The 19,755-nt window shown below is 36.3% G+C and overlaps 1 protein-coding gene across 1 annotated transcript in view; it reads right to left on the reverse strand.

Annotated features, from left to right (window-relative positions):
- Positions 1–19,755, reverse strand: part of LOC125666704 (integrin alpha-4-like) — a 46,603-nt gene that overhangs the window by 17,575 nt on the left and 9,273 nt on the right. Inside the window, exons 4-9 of the mRNA XM_048899928.2 lie at positions 7,611–7,808; positions 6,976–7,024; positions 3,941–4,057; positions 2,515–2,621; positions 2,127–2,192; positions 1,774–1,926 (exon numbers count right to left, since the gene is read on the reverse strand). Of these exons, the coding sequence (XP_048755885.2) occupies positions 1,774–1,926; positions 2,127–2,192; positions 2,515–2,621; positions 3,941–4,057; positions 6,976–7,024; positions 7,611–7,808 (690 nt within the window). The remainder of the gene's footprint in view (positions 1–1,773; positions 1,927–2,126; positions 2,193–2,514; positions 2,622–3,940; positions 4,058–6,975; positions 7,025–7,610; positions 7,809–19,755) is intronic.

Below are 19,755 nucleotides of genomic sequence, written 5' to 3' on the forward strand. Positions count from 1 at the left end.
CATCTTCTATCTAATGGTACTGAAAAATAAAGGCGCCAGCGTAGCTTGTCGACTATTTACTCGGACACAACTCGTAATTATCTATCAGCGTAGTTCGTCGACGGTTTAATCGGACACGACTTTTGAAGCGAAACTGTCTATCGGTTGTGGTAGCCTGGATTCATTTATCAATTCCAGAGTCGTATCACACCTATGACGTTTATAAACTTTGGTAATTAATGTTCCGTGTTTTGGGGGTTTGACCATCAAAGGAAAAATCCCATTTTACGATACACGTTGGCGGCATGAAGAACCCTCACCACACAAGCGCCATGCATAGGGTACAATTTTTGGTACTTTACCTAAAGCTGATGGCGTCACTACATGAAAGAAAAATCATCAAATGAGACGTAAAACAAAACAGAGTTATCAATGAGAAATCTGGAGATAAAAGTACAGCAAATTATGAACCAGATGTCCCCTGTACATCCCCTGTATCAAGAAAAGATGAAGATAACGAACAGTGATCAATCTCATAACTCCTATAAGGAATACAAAATTAAGAGTTAGGCAAACACAGATCCCTGGACACACCAGAGGTGGGATCAGGTGATTAGGAGGAGTAACCATAGCACCCCCTGTAGATTGGTCAAACCCGCCGTGAGCCTTACGTCTTGATCAGGTAAACAAAGTAATCCGTAGTTTAAATTAGTGTGTCAAGAATGGTATGAAAATCGGTATGAAACACGTCAAACAGTATTTGATTCAATGATGGGTTATATAGGCAAACTAGATAATTATAACGACCATAGAATTTGCGAAATGCTTACTTTGAACGAGACTGTGGAACCCCTGTAGCATCAATGTTTGTCAGTAGCCTGTCTTGATTTAAATACTCATCATACGCAGAACAATCTATTTAGTATCGAATCAGTTGAGAGATATAAACATCATATGCAGATGACAATGGAATATCGACGTGACGCAGTGAAGGAAAGTCCGGCCCGGAGACAGTCTCTGGCAAAATTTGTTTTCCGGAAACGCCCCCATAAAGCGTACATAAAATTGACTTGCACACCAAAACGTCTAGAAACATTATTTCGTGATAGACCTGTCTGAAGTATACAAATTGCATGCTACATATTTTCATTCACCAGAGGCATATTTCTCTGGAATATTTATTTGATTAATCTGTGCTTGTCATTTAAGTGAAGATAAAGATAAATCTTTTTGTCGATTGTTTTAATGCAAAAATCAACTGACACATTTTTACACCACGCGTAGCTTAAAACCAGCAAGGGTGAAATCTTGCCGAACACTGTTTGATTTCAATTTCAGACCACGTGAAAACTGTCAATGCTTCAATGAATAACCAAGATAAAGAATTCAACAGATATATCACCAGGTATTCAATGTTTAGCAATACAATTTTTCACGCTCTACGGCATTGTGAATCTAAATTATGTCACATTTTACGTGCTCAATGGACATTCTACGGTCGGTAATCGTGTCCAAGTACATGTATTCGTAAAATCATCAGATTGGATCGGCACTGTAGGTAACTATGACCGTGGAGCCGTAACAGAACAGCTTGAAGAGCGGGTTGTATGCACTGTGGTTTAAGTGTCAGGTGAATGCTTTTACTCAGGTGTAAATATACTGAATTACTACCATATTCAAGCCTAGATATTTTTTTTTTTTACCAAAACAGAGTCGTATTTGCTTTTTCCCAAATGTATGTCCCCACTAGTCCAGTGACGGTGCCCCATAGTACGCATAGACACTCCCACTTACATTGTCACGTGTTCCGTAATACACATACACGGCCCCCACGTCCAGGTCATTCATGTCATTTTCTCCCTCCATCGGAGCCCCTACAGCAATGTCGTCCTTGTTATCGCCATTAAAGTCTGCTACCACTAAAGATTGTCCAAATCCACTACCCACCTAGGAAAAATTCATGATATCACTTAGTGGACGTGTAAATCGTTTTTGATATATAGATGGAATACAATGTTGACTTGCTTATCAGTCTCTGACAAATATTTCGGAGTTTTATCAATAAACTAAACAAAATCAGTTCTTTAGATATAGATATGATACTGATATACGAGAGAGAGAGAGAGAGAGCGTGCGTGCGTACTTACCGTCTTTCCAGTTTGCAATTTTCTCATGCGTAAATTATTAGCATCCTGTCTTTCGAATATTCCCATCTAAAAAAAAAACACGCTCATAGAAAGTGATCAAACATTACAAGGATCAAAACAGATTACCAATAAAGAGCATCAAAGCTTTAGTTATACAAGTCAACCCGGACTGATTGTAATATGATGCCGCGTGGAATTACTACCCAAACTTCACGACACACGTACAGAACAATCGGCGACACAATCTTCGGAGATAGTACACTATATATGGCTTCTGTCGGTGGATCATGGAAATCGTTTCATACTCTCAAGAAATCGCAGTATGTAAAGTGGAAGACTTCATGCTTTAGTGAATACAATCGTTTATTTTAAGAAGAATCATACTTACAGCTCCGATGGTGCCTTCATTGTTGGCGAATCCTGGTGCTCCCATGGCCACCAAAGGATATGGCGAAACTCTATCGGTACCAAAAGCACCGGCCCCAATGGCATAACCTGACGTACACAAAGGGAAAATACTTACGTACATGTACTCTTTCCGCGTGCTACAAAGCAAAAATATTTTTTTTGCCATTGCGAGGGGAAGGGGGGGGGGGTATGAGGTAGAAATATGTTTATTGCTACAACAGTTATTGTTATCTAGATTCACATTTCCGGTTGAACAGGGAGGTGCTCATATTCAGTCTATAATGCATGTCAAAATAGGGTAGTTCCTCGTAAAAATCAGAAATTTCACAATATTCGAATGCTCACTCCATAAAATTAAGGTTAAGATGAGAGGCGAAAATAACGACCAGCGTTCAATCGCACAACTCCCACAAGCAATACAAAATAGAGAGTTGGGCAAACCTGGATATACCAGAGGTGGGATCAGGTGCCTAGGAGGAATAAGCATACACTATCGATCGGTCACACCCGCCGTGAGCAAAACGTAAACAAAACCAGGCATGTTTTATGTAATAAAGTGATAAACTGCGACATTATAAGTATGATATCGCTTCTAACCAATTAAACAGGTTCGCACTTATAATTTGGAGTAATGTTAATTTTGGGGGGAAGCTTATTTTTCTAACAATATAGATAAAACAAAAAAGGTTTAATACTAGTAATGGGAAAAAAAATAATTACCTTTTTGCACTTGATATACGAAAAAATTCATAATATCAAATTTAAGAGTATAAAAGGACATAATAGGAGTAATATCGATTTCTAAAATTTCACATAATTTTCAAGGTCTTGTCTTAAAATTTAAAATGAAATTTAAAACGTTGGGGTTAGAGACCAAGTTTTTTTTAGATATTGGCAAAAATACTGAATCTTTATTCAAAATATCGAGATTTAAACTTTTTTAAGAATCGGTGTTCTGTTTAGAAAAATATATCAACCAAATAAATAAAGTACAACATTTCAACTAGTTCCAAATCTTAACTACTTGTATCATAAATTATAAAACTGAAATACACGCATAGGAGTATAAAAAAGGATATATTAGATGAAACAGAAACTGTGATATCATGTAGATTTAGAACTTTTTGATTAATCAATCCTTCCGCCACAAAATATAGTCCCTGCCAAACCCTTTCAAAATTTGAATTGACACTAAAATAAATTTCAACTGGATAGGGTTAAGTAATGGATGTTGTAATATGTTTGTACCAATAGGATTGGAATTGGACCAGTAAATACTTAGTTGTAGCATTCTGCACAGTTGTGCTCAAAAGCTCAGGTGCTAACTTTCTTAAGACAGATATATTAAAGAAATTCAGCTTCAATCCTCTGGTGTGAGTCCTACCACACGTTTTCCATTCACTCACCTAGGTAGGCGCCTGCTCTAAACACAGACTTCAGATTATCCGTTGCCCCGTGCTCTCCGATATTGAACCGTTCCCAGAAATTCGACGTGACGGTCTCTTTATAGAAAACGAAACCTCCTGTAACGAGTTTAAGGGAATATGATTAAAGTGAAGAAAACGTACAGTTATCAATCTCACACCTACTATAAAAACTTCAAAATAAAGAGTTGGGCAAACACGGACCCCTGTATACATAAGAGGTGGAATCGGGTTCCTAGGAGGAGTAAGCATCCCCTGTTGACTGGTCACACCTGAGTTCTATATTTTGATCAGATAAACGGAGTAATCTGTACTTAAAATTTGTATGTTAAGAACAGCCTAACAATTGGTATGAAACACGTCAGACAGCAAGGTGTATTTGTAAAGTAGATCGACCATAGAATTTGCGAACTGACTTTAAACGAAACTGCTGAAACCCCTGTTAACATTAACTTATCTGTCAGAAGCCTGCCTTGATAAAAAAAAAAATCTTGATCATTCCCAGAACATGCTCTCCGGTATCCCATCAGTTGAGAGACATAAATACCGAGTGCAGGTGATAATGGAATACACTGTATTGCTACATAGATATTGAGAAGATGAAGTCATCCCGTTTGTCATAAAGTTGTTAGTTTGCTGTAAATCTATGTTCAATAAAATATCTAAATACGAAGCAGATATGGCAGACTCTGAAGTGTCTCTTATTTCGAGTTTATTGGGATATATCGAGTAGACAAATGAATGAAAGTGAGTATTCTTAATAGATAAAACGTCATCGATGTCTTTGATATGTCGGGTTGAAGGTCCACGACGGTTGTAAGTAGTCAAAAAGGGGATGCTTACTCCTCCTAGGCACCTGATCCCACCTCTGGTATATCCAGGGGTCCGTGTTTGTCCTACTTTTAATTCTGTGTTCTTTATAGGAGTTATGAGATTGATCACTGTTCTCTATCTTCACTTTTTCATTACAGTGTCAAATTGATACATACAATATTCAATATATAACAGTTAATTGTAGTGCCCAGTTGATAAGAGATTCTAGGGGCAGTTCAACAAGAAAATTATATTGCAATATTAATGAGTAGTTTTAGTGCAAGATCGACAAGAAAACCTAGAGCCCGTTTTATGATGTGTTTTTCCTAATAGAATTATATAATTCCTAGGATCACGCATCGCCGCAAGCCACGCCTATTGTCTCCGTTTACACTACTTCAAATGCCGTGGATGTATGATTTTAAAAAATCCTCGACTTCATGAATATTTATGTTCATTAGTCAACCAATCGGTGAGCTGGCATGATATTTTTGGTGGAAAGAAAATCCTTTGGAGGTCATTGTGTCCTCATAGCGGAATAATCCGAGGATTGCCGATCGAGAACAAACTCGACACTTTTTAGCTGTTGTAACTAACGAACGCTTCTTTGTTGACTTCACCGGTGTAATACATTTACCATACAATATGCGTAACAACGCCACTCTCTATAAATAATTGTCTGATCAACTCTAGTCTTATCCACTTTACCCCGAATTTCCTTATGAAGTTTGAGAATATGATTAAGTTTATTAACACAGAATTTACAATTAGCGTAACCACTGCTGTTAATGCGAATTTCATTTAATAGATACTTATAAATTTTACTTGCTTCTGTAAACAGGGATCTGTAGCTTTTTTTGTCCGTTATTACTTGTAAACAAATACAACACGTTTTAGTTGTAGGCGCAGTCATTAAAATATCGGACTGTGATTGGTCAAATGAAAACCATTGCGTCATTTTATAAATATTCATGAAAATCGAGGGTTTCGCTGATCATGTAGTTTGAGGTAGGGTAGGTACTGCCGGACTGAGTAACAGTGGCTAGCGACGACGAGGATTACGATGACCTTGAAATAGAAAAATAACAAGTTTCGAACATAATGCAGTGGCGTAGCTGGGTTTGAAATATTTGTAAGCAGGGGATGGGGGCGTTTTTCGACATTTTTCGTAATATGTAATAAATATTTAACGAAAATATTTGTAAGCATGTGCATACAGTTTTACTGTGTAGCTACGCCACTGTAATATAAGACCTATCATAACGAAAATTGCAATGTATAAAACAGATGGTAGAATTCTGAATTAAGGGAGAAGAGTAATGAGTGGAGTTATGAATTGGCAAAATAATGTGGGACAAAAACAACAGTAAGATGATGAACAAGAGTGTACGGACTTTTCATCGTGAGGTTGTTTAAAGCTTGTTTGCAAAGTCATGAGGGTGAAAGTGATTTTGATCAGAGGAAATGTATAACTATATATAGCCAATCGGAGTATAACAAATAAGTTACCAGAGGTCAAGCATTTGTATATATTACTTACGAGAAACAAGAAATTAAAAATTTAGCAAAAACATAGAAGTGAAGTTCAGTGTGCAACGCTAAATTATAGATTTTTCAAAGATATAATTATGTTGGATTTGAGTTTGAAATAAAAGCTAATGTCAATATTACAGATTATTAAGATATAACAAATATGGTAAGGAATGTTAGAGGATGTACGGGGGTATAAATGCGAGGAACAGAGAGAGAGTTCTTCAGTAGCTGAACAGAACTTTGTCTCTGCCTTTCATTTGTACAGGTAAGATGTTGAGTATATTTGCGCATTTCTGAAATAACTTTTCAATTTTTCAGATCGCTTCGTTAATTTTTATGTGAACTTTTATAATAATGTTTCTAATTATTATTGTATATTTTGTAATATGGATTGTAATCAATAATTATAATGATGAAATGTTTCTTTAATAAAAGAGTAGCTGAACAGAACTTTGTCTCTGTCCTTTCATTTGCACAGGTTGAACGAAAAAGGGCTATTCCGTTCAGCCTGTGAACACAAAGATCCCGAGGTTTATTGGTACTTAGCAAATATTTGCATATCACGCTTTGCGCCATAGCTGACTTAAAAATACTTCTTCCCCAAACTTGTTATATGAGCCATTACGAAGTTCAAGTCAGTTATGGGGCGAATTTGGATATGATAGACCTACCTGTAGAGTCATACACAACCGGCGTACTCAGGACGATTCCGTTGGTAAACTGTAAGTAAAAAAGGTACAAAATGAATAAATTCGACACTCTAGGAAATGGATTTTACCGATAAAGAATTATACGATTTTTGTAAAGTAAGAAAAAACAACAAAAATGATTTGAAGGATAATAATGTTTCAGCATGACATTTATCCGATTAGAATCGTTCACTGTGATTAATCCACAAATCTCTCACTTAAGAGTTAGAATATGAGTATACGAGAGAAAGAGCAAAATGTATGGTCCCCGAGTAGAAAACTAGTACACGCATCTGATGGCGGGAAATTGTTTATGTTGTTTGGAGACCACAATGTTTGGGGTTTTTTAACGGCATTATAATTGTGCAGATCCTCTGATCGTTTCATTATAATACAGAAACAAACTATTCTCGTGAAATGTAAATTCAATACGAAAACTTAATGAAATAGGGTCTAAAGTATACCGCCCAAAAAATATACCTCTACCCTTCAAGTTTTAGACAACTAAATTAAATGTGATGTACTTACCCCCATAAATGTGACGTACTTACCACATAAATATCACGTACTTAACCCATAAATGTGACGTACTTACCCCATGAATATCGCGTACTTACATCAGACCTTATGCTGCTGCTGAAGCCGAATTCTGCCGCTATATAATGAATTCTTCCATCACGTGTTAGAAGGTTATTCGGAACGCTGAAAAATTTGTTGACATTGGTATTAAGACCGTTCACTGCTACGTCGCTGCATTTTCCGTATGCGTTGTATACATTAGCATCCACAGGTTGCTTCCACATAGGTGAGCATGCCTAAAAATAATCTTATGTACATGAGAGGCGAAGATAACGAACAGTGATCAATCTCATAACTCCTATAAAGGCGAAGATAACGAACAGTGATCAATCTCATAACTCCTATAAAGGTGAAGATAACGAACAGTGATCAATCCCATAACTCCTATAAAGGTGAAGATAACGAACAGTGATCAATCCCATAACTCCTATAAAGGTGAAGATAACGAACAGTAATCAATCTCATAACTCCTATAAAGCTGAAGATAACGAACAGTGATCAATCTCATAACTCCTATAAAGGTGAAGATAACGAACAGTGATCAATCCCATAACTCCTATAAAGGTGAAGATAACGAACAGTGATCAATCCCGTAACTCCTATAAAGGTGAAGATAACGAACAGTGATCAATCTCATAACTTCTATAAAGGTGAAGATAACGAGCAGTGATCAATCTCATAACTCCTAGAAAAGTGAAGATAACAAAAAGTTATCAATCTTTTAAACTCCTATAGAGGTGAAGATAACGAACAGTAATCAATCTCATAACTCCTATAGAGGTGAAGATAACGAACAGTGATCAATCTCATAACTCCTATAGAGGTGAAGATAACGAACAGTGATCAATCTCATAACTCCTATAAAAGCGAAGATAACGAGCAGTGATCAATCTCATAACTCCTATAAAGGTGAAGAAAACGAACAGTGATCAATCCCATAACTCCTATAAAGGTGAAGATAACGAACAGTAATCAATCCCATAACTCCTATAAAAGCGAAGATAACGAACAGTGATCAATCCCATAACTCCTATAAAGGTGAAGATAACGAACAGTGATCAATCTCATAACTCCTATAACGGTGAAGATAACGACCAGTGATCAGTCTCATAACTCCTATAACGGCGAAGATAACGAACAGTGATCAATCTCATAACTCCTATAAAGGCGAAGATAACGAACAGTGATCAATCTCATAACTCCTATAAAGGTGAAGATAACGAACAGTGATCAATCTCATAACTCCTATAGCGGCGAAGATAACGAACAGTGATCAATCTCATAACTCCTATAAAGGTGAAGATAACGAACAGTGATCAATCCCATAACTCCTATAAAGGCGAAGATAACGAACAGTGATCAATCTCATAACTCCTAGAAAAGTGAAGATAACAAAAAGTGATCAATCTTTTAAACTCCTATAGAGGTGAAAATAACGAACAGTAATCAATCTCATAACTCCTATAGAGGTGAAGATAACGAACAGTGATCAATCTCATAACTCCTATAGAGGTGAAGATAACGAACAGTGATCAATCTCATAACTCCTATAAAAGCGAAGATAACGAACAGTGATCAATCTCATAACTCCTATAAAGGTGAAGATAACGAACAGTGATCAATCTCATAACTCCTATAGCGGCGAAGATAACGAGCAGTGATCAATCTCATAACTCCTATAAAGGTGAAGAAAACGAACAGTGATCAATCCCATAACTCCTATAAAGGTGAAAATAACGAACAGTAATCAATCCCATAACTCCTATAAAAGCGAAGATAACGAACAGTGATCAATCCCATAACTCCTATAAAGGTGAAGATAACGAACAGTGATCAATCTCATAACTCCTATAACGGTGAAGATAACGACCAGTAATCAATCTCATAACTCCTATAAAGGTGAAGATAACGAACAGCGATCAATCTCATAACTCCTATAACGGCGAAGATAACGAACAGTGATCAATCTTAAAACTCCTATAACGGCGAAGATAACGAACAGTGATCAATCTAATAACTCCTATAAAGGTGAAGATAACGAACAGTGATCAGTCTCATAACTCCTATAACGGCGAAGATAACGAACAGTGATCAATCTCATAACTCCTATAAAGGCGAAGATAACGAACAGTGATCAATCTCATAACTCCTATAAAGGTGAAGATAACGAACAGTGATCAATCTCATAACTCCTATAGCGGCGAAGATAACGAACAGTGATCAATCTCATAACTCCTATAAAGGTGAAGATAACGAACAGTGATCAATCCCATAACTCCTATAAAGGCGAAGATAACGAACAGTGATCAATCTCATAACTCCTAGAAAAGTGAAGATAACAAAAAGTGATCAATCTTTTAAACTCCTATAGAGGTGAAAATAACGAACAGTAATCAATCTCATAACTCCTATAGAGGTGAAGATAACGAACAGTGATCAATCTCATAACTCCTATAGAGGTGAAGATAACGAACAGTGATCAATCTCATAACTCCTATAAAAGCGAAGATAACGAACAGTGATCAATCTCATAACTCCTATAAAGGTGAAGATAACGAACAGTGATCAATCTCATAACTCCTATAGCGGCGAAGATAACGAGCAGTGATCAATCTCATAACTCCTATAAAGGTGAAGAAAACGAACAGTGATCAATCCCATAACTCCTATAAAGGTGAAAATAACGAACAGTAATCAATCCCATAACTCCTATAAAAGCGAAGATAACGAACAGTGATCAATCCCATAACTCCTATAAAGGTGAAGATAACGAACAGTGATCAATCTCATAACTCCTATAACGGTGAAGATAACGACCAGTAATCAATCTCATAACTCCTATAAAGGTGAAGATAACGAACAGCGATCAATCTCATAACTCCTATAACGGCGAAGATAACGAACAGTGATCAATCTCAAAACTCCTATAACGGCGAAGATAACGAACAGTGATCAATCTCATAACTCCTATAAAGGTGAAGATAATGAACAGTGATCAGTCTCATAACTCCTATAACGGCGAAGATAATGAACAGTGATCAATCTCATAACTCCTATAAAGGCGAAGATAACGAACAGTGATCAATCCCATAACTCCTATAAAGGCGAAGATAACGAACAGTGATCAATCCCATAACTCCTATAAAGGCGAAGATAACGAACAGTGATCAATCTAATAACTCCTATAAAGGTGAAGATAACGAACAGTGATCAATCCCATAACTCCTATAAAGGCGAAGATAACGAACAGTGATCAATCTCATAACTCCTATAAAGGCGAAGATAACGAACAGTGATCAATCTCATAACTCCTATAAAGGCGAAGATAACGAACAGTGATCAATCTCATAACTCCTATAACGGCGAAGATAACGAACAGTGATCAATCTCATAACTCCTATAAAGGTGAAGGAAACGAACAGTGATCAATCCCATAACTCCTATAAAGGTGAAGATAACGAACTGTAATCAATCCCATAACTCCTATAAAGGCGAAGATAACGAACAGTGATCAATCCCATAACTCCTATAAAGGTGAAGATAACGACCAGTAATCAATCTCATAACTCCTATAAAGGTGAAGATAACGAACAGTGATCAATCCCATAACTCCTATAAAGGTGAAGATAACGAACAGTGATCAATCCCATAACTCCTATAAAGGTGAAGATAACGAACAGTGATCAATCTCATAACTTCTATAAAGGTGAAGATAACGAGCAGTGATCAATCTCATAACTCCTAGAAAAGTGAAGATAACAAAAAGTGATCAATCTTTTAAACTCCTATAGAGGTGAAGATAACGAACAGTAATCAATCTCATAACTCCTATAGAGGTGAAGATAACGAACAGTGATCAATCTCATAACTCCTATAGAGGTGAAGATAACGAACAGTGATCAATCTCATAACTCCTATAAAAGCGAAGATAACGAGCAGTGATCAATCCCATAACTCCTATAAAGGTGAAGATAACGAACAGTGATCAATCTCATAACTCCTATAACGGTGAAGATAACGACCAGTAATCAATCTCATAACTCCTATAAAGGTGAAGATAACGAACAGCGATCAATCTCATAACTCCTATAACGGCGAAGATAACGAACAGTGATCAATCTTAAAACTCCTATAACGGCGAAGATAACGAACAGTGATCAATCTAATAACTCCTATAAAGGTGAAGATAACGAACAGTGATCAGTCTCATAACTCCTATAACGGCGAAGATAACGAACAGTGATCAATCTCATAACTCCTATAAAGGCGAAGATAACGAACAGTGATCAATCTCATAACTCCTATAAAGGTGAAGATAACGAACAGTGATCAATCTCATAACTCCTATAGCGGCGAAGATAACGAACAGTGATCAATCTCATAACTCCTATAAAGGTGAAGATAACGAACAGTGATCAATCCCATAACTCCTATAAAGGCGAAGATAACGAACAGTGATCAATCTCATAACTCCTAGAAAAGTGAAGATAACAAAAAGTGATCAATCTTTTAAACTCCTATAGAGGTGAAAATAACGAACAGTAATCAATCTCATAACTCCTATAGAGGTGAAGATAACGAACAGTGATCAATCTCATAACTCCTATAGAGGTGAAGATAACGAACAGTGATCAATCTCATAACTCCTATAAAAGCGAAGATAACGAACAGTGATCAATCTCATAACTCCTATAAAGGTGAAGATAACGAACAGTGATCAATCTCATAACTCCTATAGCGGCGAAGATAACGAGCAGTGATCAATCTCATAACTCCTATAAAGGTGAAGAAAACGAACAGTGATCAATCCCATAACTCCTATAAAGGTGAAAATAACGAACAGTAATCAATCCCATAACTCCTATAAAAGCGAAGATAACGAACAGTGATCAATCCCATAACTCCTATAAAGGTGAAGATAACGAACAGTGATCAATCTCATAACTCCTATAACGGTGAAGATAACGACCAGTAATCAATCTCATAACTCCTATAAAGGTGAAGATAACGAACAGCGATCAATCTCATAACTCCTATAACGGCGAAGATAACGAACAGTGATCAATCTCAAAACTCCTATAACGGCGAAGATAACGAACAGTGATCAATCTCATAACTCCTATAAAGGTGAAGATAATGAACAGTGATCAGTCTCATAACTCCTATAACGGCGAAGATAATGAACAGTGATCAATCTCATAACTCCTATAAAGGCGAAGATAACGAACAGTGATCAATCCCATAACTCCTATAAAGGCGAAGATAACGAACAGTGATCAATCCCATAACTCCTATAAAGGCGAAGATAACGAACAGTGATCAATCTAATAACTCCTATAAAGGTGAAGATAACGAACAGTGATCAATCCCATAACTCCTATAAAGGCGAAGATAACGAACAGTGATCAATCTCATAACTCCTATAAAGGCGAAGATAACGAACAGTGATCAATCTCATAACTCCTATAAAGGCGAAGATAACGAACAGTGATCAATCTCATAACTCCTATAACGGCGAAGATAACGAACAGTGATCAATCTCATAACTCCTATAAAGGTGAAGGAAACGAACAGTGATCAATCCCATAACTCCTATAAAGGTGAAGATAACGAACTGTAATCAATCCCATAACTCCTATAAAGGCGAAGATAACGAACAGTGATCAATCCCATAACTCCTATAAAGGTGAAGATAACGACCAGTAATCAATCTCATAACTCCTATAAAGGTGAAGATAACGAACAGTGATCAATCTCATAACTCCTATAAAGGCGAAGATAACGAACATTGATCAATCTCAAAACTCCTATAACGGCGAAGATAACGAACAGTGATCAATCTCATAACTCCTATAAAGGTGAAGATAACGAACAGTGATCAGTCTCATAACTCCTATAACGGCGAAGATAACGAACAGTGATCAATCTCATAACTCCTATAAAGGCGAAGATAACGAACAGTGATCAATCTCATAACTCCTATAAAGGTGAAGATAACGAACAGTGATCAATCTCATAACTCCTATAACGGCGAAGATAACGAACAGTGATCAATCTCATAACTCCTATAAAGGTGAAGATAACGAACAGTGATCAATCCCATAACTCCTATAAATGTGAAGATAAGGAACAGTGGTCAATCTCATAACTCCTATAAATGTGAAGATAACGAACAGTGATCAATCTCATACATGTAACTCCTATAAGCAATACAAAATAGAGAAATGGGCAAATACGGACCCCTGGATATACCAAAGGTGGTAACAGGTGCCTAGGAGGAGTAAGCATCCCCTATCGACCGGTCACACCCGCCGTGAGCCCTATATCTATAGGAGGAGTAAGTATCCCCATGTACACAACAGTCTGGTTAAAATCAAACCTTCACTAGCTCTATATTCATTTTTATTGATCTGTATCAGACCGACAAGGAAACTTCTATAGGCACTTTGTAGACGTGTGGAATCTACTGACGTTGGGTGCTGAACCGGGCAGCTAGTCTAGGGACACCTATGGTGGCTGATTTGTGTCATTTTACACTTTATCGTCTTTTTTGGTTATTTCGAGACGAAAAGACAACAAAACAATATCAAAAGATTTTTCATCCCGAAAATACGACAAAATTATAATATTAGATACTTTTCACCTCAAAATAACGATAAGTTAAACATATTATAAAATGGCACAAATCAGTTACCATACCTAGCCCCTACGCTAGCCGCTACGATCTTGAACGCAGCCCTGGCATTTGCATAGAATTATAAAATTTCTAGTCGCTATAGTGATGCATACGCTAACAAACATGTTATTGTTTAGTTTTGTAGGTAAGGTCACTACAGCGGAGCTTTGATGTTCAGACTGGCTATAGTAAAAACTTTGATATTTTATTTTACTATAATAAAAACATTGATTTAATATAGTTCAAACTTTGATAAATTGATTACTATAATAAAAAAAACTTTGATATTTTTGATTTGCTGTAGTAAAAAACTTTGATAATTTGATTTACTATATATATGATAAAGATTTTGATAATTTTGATTTACTATACATGTAGTACAAACTTTGATAATGTATCTTACTATAATAAAAACTTTCATAACTTGATTTGATGTCATAGAAAACCTTGATATTTTGATTTCATTTAATAAAAACCTTGACATCTTTGATTTACTATATTAAAAACATCGATTTTCTATAGCACAAACTTTGATAATTTGATTTACAAAGCTTCGGTATTTTTATTTACAATAATGAACTTGATCATGTTCATACCAAAGTTGATTATAGTAAGTTTGATTATGTTGATTAAAGTACTGTAAACTATGATTAATTTACTATGATTTATTACACAATCAAGGGTCAAAAGTATTTCTGCACTTCTAATTTTCACTATATAATTCACTGAATACTGTAGAATCATTTATATTCGTGGGGGCCAATTTTCGTGGATTGCTGAATTTTTACAGGTTCGTGGGGACGTAATTTCAGCGATTTATATATTTGTAAGAAAGATAACTCTGGAATGTTTGCTTTTGTTTTCATTCTTTGAGGATGTAAATTCGTGGGCGAGTGGTACCCATGAATTCACGAAAATTGAGCCACCACGAATTCTAATGATTCCACAGCGAAACAATATTTAAAGCATTGATAAAAAAAATTCTACTGCAGCCATCACCATAAAAATTTTACAAATCATGCATAATCACCTACAATTAAATCTGTTATTGTTATTTCTTCTATATGTTTTACAGTTTTTAAATACTCACTAGGATAATCATGTTGTAAGAACTCTATTTGAAATTAATCTTGCACATTTCATATTAATTAGCATTTTACCTCGTAATTCATAAATCAATATATTCTAAAAATTTCATAAATGGTGTAGTTTTTAAAATATGAAAGTTGTAATGAATGTATAGCAGTGCAGAATTACTTTTGGCCCTTGAGTAAAACCTTATATTGAAAGAAATGAAACATGATTAATGGAAGGAATCCATCTCATGATGAATATTGTGGCACTTGATAAATAATTCATGATACAGATGACCGACTGATTTAATGAATAATAATGACATGCAACCACTAATTAAGTGAAACCATAATTGAATTATGTCATTATTTTCAAATTTCACAAATAATCAAACTGATTTTTGATACACCTTTTATGTGAAAACTGACATTTTTAGCTTGTGTTTGATGGACCCGCATTTACATGTACATATACATGTATGGATATGATATTTCATAAATCAACTTGCATAATCAGGCCTGGGGGTTTAAAACGTTTTTTAGCACATTTTCCTACTCAAACTCAACACTCTAGTCCTCAAAATCAAAAGTGAATGTTATAAAACTTTTATAAAATCATTCTCATACTCAAATGGAGCACGTGTTCAAAATTTTTCAAGTATGCTTCGGAGCTTGCTCAGTGTTGTACTCAAAACAAACATGACTTAGTTTGAGGATGAATACGGCAACAGTTTTATGACCTCCAGGCCTGGTCGGTTAAGAGGTAAAGCCTCGCTCCGATATTCTTTAATCAACTAAATAATTAGAACTGCGAACGACAGTATTGTTTCGTTGCCTACTTTCTGGTCAATTTTTAAAAGCTATCATTTTTAAATAATTTTTATGTCAATATGAATATTTATATGAATTTTCATAAAAGTTGATTTATTTGACAAGACAAAGAGAGGTAACTACAATTTGGGTTAAAATTGCGTATTTTACCATAGAAATCAGTAGTTCTTTGCAGCTCTCGGAGGTTGGGGGCATTGATCAGGGAGGTACAGATCCGCCCTTATAAAAACTTTCCTGTTTCAGTGCAACTTAGGTCCGATATATTTCTGCATTTTCAAGAAAACATCTCAAAAGTTCACTAGAAAAAAATGCTTAACATATATTCCTACCTCCCTTGTTGGAGACATACCTTCCAATATTTCGATATATTATAGCCCTGTTTGAACTGAAAATGCATGGCTTCATAAACGCCCACTGCAATCGTGTCCGTCTGTCTGTCAATTACTCACAAACAACTCGATATATGTTTGACTAAATATTTTGAATAAAAGCATTTCAGTTCACTTTAGATATTATTGTTTGAACATGTTTGAATATTGTATCAAATTTACGGCTTTCGGTACAATTATTATATATCAATTATTGATGCTAAAGATAACATGAAGACCAAACACTGTAGTACAAAAGCTCCACAAGGCAGGATATATCTCCTCTCAATGAGTCTCTAAAGGATTGTTCTATAACGTCACGCAGTCACCTTGACTTTTGATCTTTTGACTCTAAAATCAATAGGTTTTTGCGGTCTCATCCGAAGGACCGTCCCATTTAGTCGCCTCTTACGACAATCAAGGAGTACTGAGGACCTATTCTAACCCAGACCCCCCCCCCTAACAAAAAGATGCCTTATATACCAGTAAAACCATTCAGAAAAGGTTTGACCCCCACCCCCCCGGAAAAAATTCTGGATCCGCGCCTGAAGCTACATGTGACGTATGAAATCAATAGAGGAAAAAGAATGGCGTGTCTACAAGCTCGGTGTTACGCACACATACACACTCACATACTCAACCACACACGAACGGGTGTGTTACTATATCCTCTCTCACAACCAATTGCGAGGGGATAATAAGCACAGTTCGAATTGACTCGTAACATGGCTACATAATCACATTCTCTACCCAGAGTTCCGTGCGCTCCTCGCACTACACCTTTGTCAACGGCTTTTTACAGAAATCTTGTAAAAGTTTCTAATATCCAACATTTATGTTTTGGACTAAATATTTAGTCATATTATGAAATGTTTTTGGTGCAATTAAATTGATGCTAACTGTAAATTGTTTAAAATCGCCGTTTTCTGATCTTAATTGGAACTACTTCGTAATATGCGTATGAATGTAGGACATTCACGTGGTGAATATTTAAATGTAAACATGGAATCAAAAGTAAGAAAGGCTTTAAAAATACGATAGAACTTGTAATATAAGAGACAAACAGCTAAATGGTAAATATGTACTTCTTAAAGTGCCAGTGGGCCATGAAAAGAGCCTGATGTATCACCTGTTGCCCGAACTTTTAAAGGGAAAGGAAACTGAGAATGATCGTTTATATCATGTGATTATATTGTCACGTGATTCCAAGCGTTGACAGAGGTGTATAGAGGTGTATGTGAAGCTTTGCGTAATGCGCCCTCTGGTGAGAGAATGACGTAATCAAGCAAACTACATCTAGTTTACAGATGAGTGAAGGAATGTCTTGATACAAATGTAGTGAGAAAATATTTCGAGGATTTTTATGTTAAAATTTTGGGGACATATAAAAACATACTGAGAAAGAAGACCTGAAACGTGCGCAGAAAATGTTTTGCTGTAAATCAAAAGTGTTTTTGAAGGGTCGGGTCTGTAGCTATCTCGTCTTTAGATCCCATATCTCCAGTAGACTACAATTAGGTTGGGTCTGTAGCTATATAGATCACCCCAGTAAGCTACAGTTAGGGTGGGTATGTAGCTATATAGATCACCCCAGTAAGCTACAGTTAGGGTGGGTATGTAGCTATATAGATCACCCCAGTAAGCTACAGTTAGGGTGGGTATGTAGATATATAGATCACCCCAGTAAGCTACAGTTAGGGTGGGTCTGTAGCTATATAGATCCCACACACCCCAGTAAGCTACAGTTAGGGTGGGTCTGTAGATATATAGATCACCCCAGTAAGCTACAGTTAGGGTGGGTATGTAGCTATATAGATCACCCCAGTAAGCTACAGTTAGGGTGGGTATGTAGATATATAGATCACCCCAGTAAGCTACAGTTAGGGTGGGTATGTAGATATATAGATCACCCCAGTAAGCTACAGTCAGGGTGGGTATGTAGCTATATAGATCACCCCAGTAAGCTACAGTTAGGGTGGGTATGTAGATATATAGATCATCCCAGTAAGCTACAGTTAGGGTGGGTATGTAGCTATATAGATCACCCCAGTAAGCTACAGTTAGAGTGGGTCTGTAGCTATATAGATCCCACACACCCCAGTAAGCTACAGTTAGGGTGGGTATGTAGCTATATAGATCACTCCAGTAAGCTACAGTTAGAGTGGGTCTGTAGCTATATAGATCCCACACACCCCAGTAAGCTACAGTTAGGGTGGGTATGTAGATATATAGATCACCCCAGTAAGCTACAGTTAGGGTGGGTATGTAGATATATAGATCACCCCAGTAAGCTACAGTTAGGGAGGGTATGTAGATATATAGATCACCCCAGTAAGCTACAGTTAGGGTGGGTATGTAGATATATAGATCACCCCAGTAAGCTACAGTTAGGATGTGTCTGTAGATATATAGATCCCACACACCCCAGTAAGCTACAGTTAGGGTAGGTCGGTAGCTATATAGATCCCACATCCCCAGTAAGCTACAGTTAGGGTGGGTATGTAGCTATATAGATCCCACACACCCCAGTAAGCTACAGTTAGGGTAGGTCGGTAGCTATATAGATCCCACATCCCCAGTAAGCTACAGTTTTGCAGCTATAATCAACCAGATGTAATATCCGTATGCACCCTCTTCGAATAGAAAGAAAGTATCAACAATTTAGATATAAATCAAATGTTAATGAAATAAAATTACACACAATACAGATTTATCTTGGTTACTGCCCTAGATTATAAATTAAAGATATACAGCCCCTACTACATTGTGATTACGAACTAGTGAAACACTGTAATACAGATTTGTATACACATATACTATTATATTATGAATATATCAGAGTTTTATAAACGTTATTACCGGGATGAAATAGAACTCCTGCAGGCCTACATTCTAGTTTCCAAATTATCAACAAGCTATATATTTTGTGTAAGAATTTCTTACAAAGATTAAAACTTCTTGATGTTGATGTAACACTGATGTTGATGTGTAATATTGATGTTGATGTAACACTGATGTTGATGTGTAATACTGATGTTGATGTGTAATATTGATGTTGATGTGTAATACTGATGTTGATGTGTAATATTGATGTTGATGTGTAATACTGACTGATGTTGATGTTTAATACTGATGTTAATGTAACACTGATGATGATGTAACACTGATGTTGTTGTAACACTGATGTTGATGTGTAACACTGATGTTGATGTGTAATACTGATGTTGATGTGTAA

This window comes from Ostrea edulis, chromosome 10 (assembly GCF_947568905.1).
Source record: "Ostrea edulis chromosome 10, xbOstEdul1.1, whole genome shotgun sequence".
Classification (NCBI taxonomy): domain Eukaryota; kingdom Metazoa; phylum Mollusca; class Bivalvia; order Ostreida; family Ostreidae; genus Ostrea; species Ostrea edulis.